General features: G+C 35.5%; 1 protein-coding gene across 4 annotated transcripts in view; it reads right to left on the reverse strand.

Moving 5' to 3' along the window:
- The window catches only part of DCAF17 (DDB1 and CUL4 associated factor 17), a 46,598-nt gene that overhangs the window by 29,475 nt on the left and 3,868 nt on the right, over nucleotides 1–13,255 (reverse strand). For 3 of the 4 annotated variants that reach the window (XM_074399484.1, XM_003921881.4, XM_074399483.1), the window contains exons 3-5: nucleotides 7,188–7,278; nucleotides 3,093–3,229; nucleotides 1,966–2,044 (exon numbers count right to left, since the gene is read on the reverse strand). In XM_074399484.1, the coding sequence (XP_074255585.1) occupies nucleotides 1,966–2,044; nucleotides 3,093–3,229; nucleotides 7,188–7,278 (307 nt within the window). The remainder of the gene's footprint in view (nucleotides 1–1,965; nucleotides 2,045–3,092; nucleotides 3,230–7,187; nucleotides 7,279–13,255) is intronic. The other variant, XM_074399485.1, reaches the window with a different exon arrangement.

Genomic DNA, 13,255 nt, shown 5'->3' on the forward strand with positions numbered 1-13,255 from the left:
TGAGGTAAAGCTGTTTGCCCCATCACAGCCAGTCTCTGCTTCAATAGACCTTTTAAGGCTGGAACCACCAATCAAAACTGCTTTTATATAACTGCTTTTATAACTAAAAGTTATAAAACAAACAAATGACAAACAAAAAAGATTGTAATGTTTAAAGCCCAAATTCTCTCTGTGAAAGGGATAAATTTTTATTAACTAGTACCTAAATCAGACTCCTTCTGTGTTCCTTAAACCCAAAGGAAAAGTACAGTTTATATACCCCAACTAAGAGCTACTAGTTGTTGGCTGGAGACTGTAGGAAAACAGTCCAGAATATAGAAACACTGACAAGACTTTTATTAACATTATCAGATGGTAAATGTAAGATATTAATATATGATAAAATATAGAATTAAACATACTGATATTCAGCAATTTAAATTATTAAAAAGGTATATTAGACAGGACACTTTTAGAATTCTCAAAGTAGCAAAACATTTTGCTACTTTGTTATACTATCCCACTTTTCTGAATTTTCCATTACCAAAGTAAAGGTAAGATAGTGAGTAAGAGTATAAAGAGAGAAAGCATCTCTCTTACTTACCTGTCATACTAAATAAATTAGGAAAAGGGTAAGGAAATTCCAATAAAAGGCATGCAGTTATTAATGTGACTGGGCAGGATTGGTAAAGGGTAGAAAAACATTTAGAGAACCATGATAAAAAGTAGTAGAAATAGCCAAAACATAGTTTACTTGGCTTCAGCAGGATACAGAAAAAGTAGACAAGAGAGAAGAGAGAGGAATGAAAAACAGAGTTCACAGACCCGGTGTGTGGGAATACACTGGAGGATTGATAAGGAAATGCTTGATGTGATTATCTAAACAAGCTAAAATTAGAGGAACTACTTAATTTTTTTTAAATGCTAAAATTCTATATAAACTTCACCTGTCAGTCCATATTACAGAAATGCTGTAGAGCCTAAGAGCAGGGACTCTGGAGCTAAACTGCCTGAGCTTGAGTCTAGGTTCTACCACTTACCAACACTACAATGTTGGATAAGTTACTTAGTCTTTCTGGGGCTCGGAATCCTCAACTGTAAAATGGGATGATGAAACTATCTACTGTAAGGAATGTGCTGAAGATTAAGTTAGTAAATACATGTAAAGAACTCAGATCAGTGCCTGCCTATTCTGCAGTCAAGGACACTAGCGAGAAAAAACTGAAGTCATTTAAATTTAAAATGAGAAAGAACTACAACAGGGGGACAGAAAGCAAGTATTTGTTTTTTCTAGGTATCCTGGTGTATAAATAAACAGAAAACCCCTAAAAGCAGTCTGTATCTGTTTTTTAAGTGCTCAATAAATGCTTTCCATTGTATTTCCCCGTAAGTCACCAATAGAAACAAAAAGTTTCTTGATATAAATTTCCAGACTTTATAAAATCTAGTAAATCCTGGATATTTCTTTGAGAAAGAGAGAAAAGTCTATTTTAATAGCATGCTTCAGAAAAGAAAAAAACTACCTATCAACTTTTATTTTTAAAATATTTTTATTATTATTTTATTTCAATAGGTTTTTGAGGAACAGGTGGTATTGGGTTACGTGAATAAGTTCTCTAGTCGTGATTTCTCAGATTTTGGTGCACATCTCACCCAAGCCTTGTACACTATACCCAACGTGTAGTGTTTTATCCCTCACCCACCTCCCACCCTTTCCCTGAGTCTCTAAAGTAAATGGTATCATTCTTATGCCTTTGCATCCTCATAGCTTAGCTCTTACTTAAGAGTGAGAAAACATGTCTCGTTTTCCATTTCTGAGTTACTTCACTTAGAATAATGGTCTCCGATTCCATCCAGGTTGCCGTGAATCCTATCAACTTTTATAGCACGCTTCAGAAACAAAAGATCATTAGTTTTTTCATAACAAATCTGCAGACAAATTTCTATGAAAAAAACTCATTTTATTGAATGTTTAAAAATGTATACCTGCCGGGCCACTGCTGAGCCTCTGTTCTGTGCTGACTTGACTGCAATGACTTCTTGAGGGGTGTCCCAGCTCAAGTATCTTTTAAAAGAATGATGAGAAATTTATTTATTTGGGTCAGTTTCCTTATACTTAAAATCAAAATAAGTAAATTATTTTTAGTTATTTAAATTATAAATGCAAAGTGATCTATTTTAAAAAATAAATAACCAAAAATGTTTCCTCTATATCCCTATATGGACATATCCCTATTTAAATATATATATAATTTTAATCTTTCTAGAGCATTGGTGAATAAAAATTGTTTTTGATCTAAGAGTATTCAAAACTTAGAAAACAAAACAATCATTTCTACTTTAAAATGGAAGTTATAGAAAGCACTAAAAATGTTACTTTCACACATTCCATGAACATATTCACTCCAAATATTTACAGCTAATTTATAAAACTAATAGTTAAAATAACAGTTCTTAGATTGTACTCATCAGATAATTTAACTGAAACAGACTAGTCTTCAGGAAAATCTATTATAAAGTGCATCTTACATTTAAAATACTATTTGTCGAATACAGGGAATTTTTTAAAAGTTTTTTTGCCAACTACTACAGGTTAGTTACTTTTTAGGGATACAAAGATAAAAGGCAGCTGGGCACGGTGGCTCATGCCTGTAATCCCAGAACTTTAAGAGACTTAGGTGGACAGATCACTTGAGGTCAGGAGCTTGAGACCAGCCTGGCCAACATAGGGAAACCCCATCTCTACTAAAAATACAAAAATTAGCTAGACTTGGTGGTGCGCACCTGTAATCCCAGCTACTCAGGGGGCTGAGGCAGAAGACTCGCTTGAACCCTGTAGGTGGAGGCTGCAGTGAACAGAGATCGTGCCACTGCACTCCAGCCTGGGAGACAAAGACCTTGTCTCAAAAAAGAAAAAAATAAAGATAAATGATAGAGGGTCTCTATACTCAGACCTCTAAATGTAGTCATGAGTAGAGAAAAAGAAAATAGGTTTATTAAGTGAGATCTGGATATTGACTAGAAAACTGATGGGAAAAAGGCTTCAAATTTCCTGGGCCACTGGTTTCAAATTTTTAAAATAAAATCTTGAATAATAAACTCACAGTTAATACCTGAATTTGCAATAATGTCCAAGATATATTTTCTCAAGGATTTTTCCTGTAGTTGCTGATACACGAAGTAGCCAATTATGAGCAGTTAGTGCTATGAGTGAGGACTTATAATCAGCTGAATTGGAAAGTATATCTCCCTAAAAAAAAAAATGAGGTATAAAAATGAAACTGCTTGGCCATGAACAATTCGCAGTAATCAATATCCAAAGAAAATAGCTAAATACTTAAACAGTCAAATAAATAAACCACAAAAGAAAGTTTAAATACCCAGAGAATTAAGACATGAAAAAATAAGACTGTGGGTGATAATTTTCATTATCACTTACTGAGTTTATTCACATAAAGCACTTAAACACGGCCTGAAATAATTTATTATGTATTATTGTTTTTTAAGTATTCAACAAATGTTAGTCATAATAACAGTAGGAGAATTAATAATGATGCTACTTCTGTGATAACAATAACAACAATAACAGCTCTTAAAATCATGTATAATAGCATAGTGATTAAGAGTCCTCTGCCATTAGTCAGCATGGTGGTGAGTGCCTGGAGTCCCAACTACTCCGGAGACTGAGGCAAGACGATCACTTGAGGCTGGGAGGTCAAGGCTGTAGCAAGTGATGACTTGGAGTGCCACTGCACTCCAGCCTGGGTGACAGTGAGATCCTGTCTCAAAAAAAAAAAGAGTTCTCTGCTAGAACAGACATTCATACTGCCTCCTTTTTCTTTACCACAGGACGTAGATGGAAGTCAAAACTCACAAAATGCAAATTACTCCATTATTCACTGTGGTTCTGACCTAAGCTGAAATGAAAAGCTAGAAACCAATGAAGACAGCCAGAGTACAGAAGATGGACTGGTTTGAAAGATGACCTGTGTCACCAATGAATTACCCTAGAAAAGGGAGAAGATAGCTGCATGGGCACTTCTGTCACTGAGGAGCCACCACAAGGTGGAAGTCGAAGTCAGGAAGAAAAAGAAAAGCAAAGGTTTCTACTTTAATTCATAGACTAAAAGGGCATGATGGCTCCTGCCTGTAATCCCAGGATTTTGAGAGACTGAGGCAGAAGGATTACTTGAGCCCAGGAGTTCAAGATCTGCCTGGACAGCATAGCAAGACTCTGTTTCTAGTTAAAAAAAAAAAAAGAAAAGAAAAGAAAAGAGAAGCTGAAATTAATCTAGTGTCTGCTTAGGCCAAAAAGTGAATAGAAAAGAATGAAGGCACAGTTATTTTATATCTGCTCCCTAAAAATTTGTCTTGCCTTTCAAATGTTAAGAAAAAAATAATTTTTGTGTTTTAGTTCTTTTTTATTTTTATTTTATTTTTTTAGTTTATTAACCCTTGAAATCTTACACTGGATTCCAGGCAATGATATAAATATGTTTATTCTATAATGTCTTATATCTAAATGTTGTTTCAAGGAGATTTAAAAGTTTTTGGCTGAGCATGGTGGTTCACATTTATAATCCCAGCATTTGGGGAGGTCAAAGTGGACAGATCACTTGAGCCCAAGAGTTCAAGAACCGCCTGGGCAACATGACAAAACCCCAACTCTACAAAAAATACAAAGATTAGCTGGGTTTGTGGTGCACACCCACAAACTTCTGAGTAGTCCCAGCTACTCAGAAGGTCAAAGTGGAAGGATCACTTGAGCCCGGGAGGTAAAGGCTGCAGTGAGCTGTGATTGAGCCACTGCACTCCAGCTTAGGAAACAGAGTGAGCCCTTGTCTTAAAAAATAAACTATTTATATCTTGCCTATCAAAATAATTTGAAGTAGCAAATATATACGTTTGAATTATTTTCTTAAACAAAAAGTTGTAATTCACAGAGTCTTGAAAAAGATGGAGACTGATTTAAAAGCAGTTTCACATCAGTATGTTAGTAACAATTCAATGTTTCCTGGTTTTTCTGAAGAGAAAATCTTGCTGCACTTCAAATGAGAATAAAATGTTTAAAAATAAGTGAGAATTAGGAGCCAGGCATGCTGGTTCATGCCGGCTCATGCCTGTAATCCCAGCACTATGGGAGGCCAAGGTGGGTGGATCATTTGAGGTCAGGAGTTTGAGACCAGCTTGGCCAACATGGTGAAACCCCGTTTCTACTAAAAACTACAAAAATTAGCCAGGCATGGTGGCAGGCATCAGTAATCTCAACTATTCCAGGGGCTGAGGCAATACAATTGCTTGAACCCGGGAGATGGAGACTGAAGTGAGCTGAGATCATGTTACAGCATTCCAGCCTGGGCAACAGAGGGAGATGATCTCAAAAAAAAAAAAAAAAAAAAAAAAAAAAAGTGAGAATAGAAACTAGGTTACCAAATTTTTGGTGTTTTGCACTAGTGTATTAAAAACTTTCTCAATTAGGAAATCTGTCATCTTCCCCCATACTCCCTGATGAAAACGGATCAAAGAGCTTTAAATTGTTAAAGGCACAACAGTTATTTTTAGCTTTTAATAAGGAGTTGAGGAAGGAAACATAGGTTTAAAAGCTTTCTAATTTTTAAGTAGGAACCTTCAATGAACAGACAATAAGTATTCAGAGAAAAAGAAAGCAGCAGCTCCAGAAAACTAAAACTTTATGTAAAAATGATAGCCTGAAAAAAGAAATAGTAAATTTAGCCTATAGCCTCTTATCCTTTAAAAATTATTTTTGGTCACATATTGTGAGTTCCATTTTTCCTAAAGGACAACCAATCAGATTTAAAGACCTAATTAATCTGTTGTAGTATTTCTTAGGTGCATTTCTTAGAATAAGCACTGATCCTACAGAAAACAAATACATGTTGATTATCCCTTCTCCTACTGAAATGCTTGGGACCAGAAGTGTTTCAGATTTAAATTTCTTTGGATTTGGGGATATGTGCATATACATAATGAGGTTATCTTAAGGATGGCACCCAAGTTTAAACACAAAATTCACTTATTTTCCATATACATCTTATACATCTGGCCTGAAGATAATTTTACATAATATTTTAACTTTTGTGCCTGTCACATGAGATCAGGTGTAAAATTTCCCACTTGTGGCATCACGTTGGCATTCAAAATGTTTTGAATACTGGAGCATGTCAGATTTCAGATTTTCAGATTAGGGATGCTCAACTTGTATTCAGAAATATTCCTAAAACAAGGAAGTTCTATGATCAAAAGAATTTGGGGAAATGGCTTGACAATCATCATATATATTAATATTACTGTATTATTATTATTATTACCAAGGCTCTGAGAACTAATCCTATGAATAAATATGTTTAAGCTTTCAAACTCAGAATGTCCCAAACATATTTTTTCACAGCCCAATTCCCCCCTAACTTCTCTGGCATCTGTTAATATTCCATGGAAACATGTGTTCTGGAAAATATACACCCAGGCAAAGCTAGTATTATGAAATGAGCTTATCCTATTATTTTCCTAACAACATTCATGTAGCATAACTTTTTTTTTTTGAGACGGAGTTTTCGCTCTTGTTACCCAGGCTGGAGTGCAATGGCGCGACCTTGGCTCACTGCAACCTCTGCCTCCTGGGTTCAGGCAATTCTCCTGCCTCAGCCTCCTGAGTAGCTGGGATTACAGGCATGCGCCACCATGCCCAGCTAATTTTTTGTATTTTTAGTAGAGACAGGGTTTCACCATGTTGACCAGGAAGGTCTCGATCTCTTGACCTCGTGATCCACCCGCCTTGGCCTCCCAAAGTGCTGGGATTACAGGCTTGAGCCACCGCGCCCGGCCTAGCATAACTATTGCAATAAATAAATACTTTGTTAACTGTTGCAGTATATTGAGTGGAATGATCTCCTAAACACTAAGATAATTATACATTAGCTTATGCTACTTATATAACTTTTAATTGATTTATAACTTTCTAGTTTTCAGGATCTAAACAATTCCAATTTAAAAAACATTAATAATATTAATATTTTTAATATAGAAATTATTTCATGAAGAAAGTAAAAGATATGCTCTCATCTTGACACTTTAAAGATGCAAGAATCACTATGATATTTGTTTTATTCTTTTATGCAATATGTTAATAATAACCGGTTCTTCTAGGCTAAAAATGCTTTAGAAACAAATGCTCTAAAAAGAAATCTTACCACTGGGCATTCCCATAACAAAGCATCTTCTATTTTTTCTGATTTGGAACATTTTGGCATTTCATAAAGTTTTCTTGGCTCCGATGCAACACTGGGAAAAAATAATTATTATTATTTTTGATAACCAAGACAGTATTTGTTCAGTTCTGAGAGACTATTTTTCTTCAGAGATTTGAAATACCAAAACATGTTTGCTTTCCTTTTAACTCAATGTTAATATTTTTTTTCTGATCACCTAATTTATAGAAAAATATCTAAAAAATATAACAAGATTAAAATTGTTTGAATACTATAAAACTGCCAAAAATAACCATTATTAACATTTTGGTTCATTTTCTTCTGGTTTATATACATATATGTACCTGGACATTGTTTTCCGAAACTGACTCATACTAAATTCTTTCTTTACCCCTGAACATTTACTAGGAATATCTCTGATGAATTCCATCAAGATCAAAAAGTATTCTTCTGATATTTAAAATGAAAATTACTGGATAAAAAGGGTTCCATTATTTTAGAATGAAAACTAGCTAATTAAAAAAAAAAAACCCTTTATGGCTTTTTTCACTCTCAAATTACTTTTCAGAAAGGTTGAGTAAGGTTATACTTCTGCCAATATTGAATGCTGTATCTTTGATGTGAAAGAGTCTCTTACTTTTAATTTGCACTTCTCTGATTAGTTGAGATGTGATCATAAATGTTTTTTCTTTTCTTTTCTCCTTCCTTCCTTCCTTTTCTTCCTTCCCCTTTCTCTCTCTCTCTTTCTTTCTTTCTCAGTCTCTCACTCTGTTGTCCAGGCTGGAGGGCAGTGACATGATCTTGACTCACTGCAACCTCCACCTCCCAGGTTCACAGGATCCTCCTGTCTCAACCTCCCAAATAACTGGGACTACAGGCACATGCTGCTACACTTTGTTAATTTCTATATTTTTTATAGAGGCAGGGTTTTGTCATGTTGCCCAGGATGGTCCTGAACTCCTGGACTCAAGTAAACCACCTGCCTCAGCCTCCCAAAGTGTTGGGATCACAGGTGTGAGCCACTGCACCTAGCTCTTTTCATTTTTTAAAATGATGAACTTTGAAATTAAATTACTGTTCAAAAAGAAACAATTTTCAGGTGACAATTTTATTGTATCTCTTCGACGTTCTCTCACTGATTCAAAAGTTTAAACAAAACAGAATTTCGCAGGAATGAAGGCAACTTCACATGTGATTATAACCTGTAGGTAAAACACCCCTGGACATTACTCAATAATATTTAATCATTAGAACACTAGTAAACACCACTTACTCTAATTTAAACTTTTTTTTTTAAGTTAAAGCAGGTATCTCCAAATTGTGGACGTTATAAACTGGACATTAAATGATACTGAAGAATTGTTGCTAATTTTCCTAGGTGTGGTAATGACATAAGATAAGAAAATGTCCAGCATGAGGGCATGAAGAACTCTGTGGATAAACTCTTTGGCAAAACTGGTGAAAATCATAAAAGGACAACTATTTAATGTCTCTGTAGATGGTCCTGGGGACATATGGCATGTGAAGAAACATTTATTCAAAAAAACCTACTACTGCTCGGTAAGAATTGTGAAGATACAACGTGCAAATACGAAACAATAGAAAGCTAGAGTAGCTATGCTAATTTCAGACAAGTCAAATTCAGCAAGGAAAATTTACAGGAATTAAGTGGACATAAAATAATGAAAAAGGTGTCAGTTCTTCAAGAAGGTATAATAATCCTTAATAAATGTGCATCTAACAATAGAGTATCGCCGGGTGCAGTGGCTAAAGCCTGTAATCCCAGCACTTTGGGAGGCCGAGGCGGGTGGATCACGAGGTCAAGACATCGAGACCATCCTGGTCAACATGGTGAAACCCTGTCTCTACTAAAAATACAAAAAAAATTAGCTGGGCATGGTGGCACATGCCTGTAATCCCAGCTACTCAGGAGGCTGAGGCAGGAGAATTGCCTGAACCCAGGTGGCAGAGGTTGCGGTGAGCTGAGACCGCGCCATTGCACTCCAGCTTGGGTAACAAGGGTGAAACCCCGTCTCAAAAAAAAACACAAATAATGAAAAAACAACAACAGAGTATCAAAATATAATGTGGAAAAAACTGATAGAAATGCAAGGAGAAATAAACAAATCCACTCATTATTGTAGTTAAAGATTTAAACACCCATCAGTAATTAACACATCCAGCTGGCAGAAAGTCAGTAAGCATATACTTAAACTGAAAGGTACCATCAGTCACCTGGTCTAACAGAATATCTCATCCAACGACAGCAAAATACACATTTTTCTCAAGCTTACATGAAACATTCACCAAGACAGACCATGTTTTGGGCCAGAAAAGACACCTTAACAAATTTTAAAAGACTAGAATACAAAGTATGCTCTCAGGTCCCAGTGGTATTAAACCACAAATAAAATAAGGATAACTGGAAAATCCCAAAATATTTGGACAGAGAACAACATACATCTAAATAACACATGGGTCAAAGAAGTCTCAGGAGAAATTTAAAAATATTTTGAATTAAATGAAAATGCATATACAACAAAGTAAGCAAAGAAATAAAAATTAGGCCAGAAAGTAATAAAGTTGAAAACCAAAAATCAATAGAGAAAATCAACAAAACCAAAATCTGTTTTTTTGAAAAGGTCAACAAAATTGATTACTAACATGAGAAACTGAGGACTGGCTATCACTACTGAATCTCATGGTCATTAAAACAGTAATAAAGAAACATTATGACTAAGTCTAGGCTCACAAATTTGGATAATTTAGATGAATTCCTTGAAAGACACAATCTATCAAAATTTACCCAAGGAGAATTAGATAACTTGAATAAGCCTGTATCTATTACAGAAAAGTAATAGATAAAAGAAATGTAATCAATAATCAATAACCTTCCAAAACAGAAAGTGCCAAGCCTAGATGCTTTCAATGGTGAATTCCACCAAGCATTTAAGGAAGAAATAACACAGAAGCAGTGATCAAGACAATGTGGTACTGATATAAGGACAGACATACAGATCTGTGGAACAGATTTGAACATCCAGAAGTAAACCCAAAAGTGTCTATAATCAACTGATTTATTGTAAGGGTGGCAAGCCCTTGCAATGAAGAAAAAAATAAGTCTTTCTAATAAATGGTGCTAGGACAAATGTATAGCTACATGTTAAAAAGAAATGGAGTTGGATACCTACCCTATATCATTACCACAATTAACCCAAACTGAATCAACCACATAAATATGAGCTACAACTATAAACCCTTTAGAAAAAAGGGGCAAATCTTCATGACCTCAAATTTTGCAATGGATTCTTAGATATGACACCAAAAGCATGAGCAATAAAAAAAAATTTAGATAAATTGGACTTCATCAAAATTAACCTCTCTGTGCTTCAAACAATAACATCAGGGAAGTAAAAAGACAATCTACAAAATGGGAGAAAGCATTTGCAAATCATATATCTGATAAGGGACTCGTATATATAAAGATTTTCGTTAAAAAAATTAAAAATGGGCAAATGATCTAACCAGACATTTCTCCAAAGAACAACATATAAATAGCCAATATGTACAAGAAAAGATGCCTGGTATCACTAGTCATTAGGGAAATGAAATCAAAACCACAATGAGATACCGTGAGTCACATACCAAGTGCTGACAAGGATGTGGAAAAATCAGAACCCTCAGATACCACTTATGGGAACATAAAATGGTACTATCATGTTAGAAGAGAGTATGGTAGTTCTTCCAACTATTAAACACAGTTACAATACAACACTATGACCCACTAATTCCATCCCTAGGTGTCTATCCAGGAAAACTGAAAATAAATGCCCACGTAAAAACTTATATGGAAATGTTTATAGCAGCATTATTCCTAATAGCTAAAAGGTAGAAACACCAATGTCTAACAACTGACAAATGTGGTATATTGATACAATGCAGTACCATTCAACTATATAAAGGAATTCTGATGCGTGTGACAACATGGATGAACACCCTGAAAACACAGAAAGTGAAAAAGCCAGTCACAAAAGACCACATATTATATGATTCCATTTATATGAAATGTCCAGAATAGGTGAATCTACAGACAGAAAACAGACTAGTGGTTGCTTAGGGCTAAGGGTAACGGTGGTATTAGGGTGACTGCTGAAAGGTACATGGTTCTGTTTTGAGGTGATGAAAATGCTCTAAAATTAACTGTGGTAGTGATTACATGTATCTGTGAATTACTAAAATTATTGAAATGTACACTTTAAATGGGTAAATAATACAATATGTGAATTAAATCCTAATAAAAAGTCTTTAAAAAGAAAATGTCCATATTTTTAAAAAATACAAACTGAAGTATGCATGTTTAGAATATGCTTTAAAAGAGGTAATGCAAAAGGAAAAGTGGGTTAGATAAAACAAATGTGGCAAATCTTGATAGTTTTTGAATCTAGGTAATGAGTATCTGGGGATGCATTTTGGCTTTCCTTCCAGCCTCATGTTGGACAGTTGTGGATGAGGTTGACTGTTAAACATTTTGGATCTCTAAATAGTAGGCTTTTGTTTGAAACAATTTCTCTTTAAAAAAAAAACAAAAAAGGTCGGCTGGGCGCGGTGGCTCAAGCCTGTAATCCCAGCACTTTGGGAGGCCGAGGTGGGTGGATCATGAGGTCAAGAGATCGAGACCATCCTGGTCAACATGGTGAAACCCCGTCTCTACTAAAGATACAAAAAAATTGGCTGGGCATGGTTGCGCATGCCTGTAATCCCAGCTACTCAGGAGGCTGAACCCAGGAGGTGGAGGATGCAGTGAGCCAAGATCACGCCATTGCACTCCAGCCTGGGTAACAAGAGCGAAACTCCATCTGAAAAAAAAAAAAAAAGGCAAGTACCTCCAGAACAATCCATCAATTCTCCAAAGCAGCATCCAATTATTTGGTTGGCAACTGGATTTCTTTCTTTCTTTTTTTTTTTTTTTTGAGATGAAGTCTTGCTCTGTTGCCCAGGCAGGAGTGCAATGACACAAACTTGGCTCACTGCAACTTCCATCTCCTGGGTTCAAGCAATTCTCCTGCCTCAGCTTCCTGACAAGCTGAGATTACAAGCACCTGCCACCATGCCCGGCTAATTTTTGTATTTCTTTTTTTAGTAGAGATGGTGTTTCACCATGCTGGCCAGGCTGGTCTCGAACTCCCAAGCTCAGATGATCCACCCACCTCAGCCTCCCAAAGTGCTGCGATTACAGGCAAGATCCACCGCACCTGGCCTTGTATTTCTTGACTGTGGTGTAAGTAGAATAAAATACTAAACAGTGCTCTGAACACTTTATGGTTTTGCCTACACTATAAAGTAGTTTTGCTTTAAATTGGTACTTACAAAAATAAAACCTGCAACTTGGGATTTAACAAGATTTTTAAATTACATGCATTTTTTTATTACCTAGTCTAATTTTGGACCCATCTTTCCATTCTATTTCACTAGGCACTAACGTAGGCATGTGGTTCTATACAAATTACAGTTAAGATCAACAGTGAGGCGAATTACAGCAAAAATTATCAATAAAAAGTTACCTGCAGAGTAGCTGGTACCATTCCTTCTGAAACTATTCCAAACAATCGAAAAAGAGGGAATCCTTCCCAAATAATTTTATGAGACCAACATCATCCTGATACCAAAATCTGACAGAAACTCAGCAAAAAAAGAAACTTCAGGCCAATATCCATGATGAACACAGATGCAAAAATCTTCAATAAAATACTGGCAAAGTGACTGCAACAGCACATCAAAAAGCTTATCCACCATGATCAAGTAGGCTTCATTCCAGGGATGCAAGGCTGGTTCAATATCTGCAAGTCTACAAATATAATTCAGCACATAAACAGAACCAAAGATAAAAACCACGTGATTATCTCAATTGATGCAGAGAAGACCTTTGACAAAATTCAACGGCCCTTTATGCTAAAAACCTTCAATAAACTAGGTATTGACGGAACGTATCTCAAAATATTAAAAGCTATTTACAACAAACACACAGCCAATATCATACTGAATGGGCAAAA

The sequence above is a fragment of the Saimiri boliviensis genome, chromosome 5, assembly GCF_048565385.1.
Source record: "Saimiri boliviensis isolate mSaiBol1 chromosome 5, mSaiBol1.pri, whole genome shotgun sequence".
In the NCBI taxonomy this organism is placed as follows: Eukaryota; Metazoa; Chordata; class Mammalia; order Primates; family Cebidae; genus Saimiri; species Saimiri boliviensis.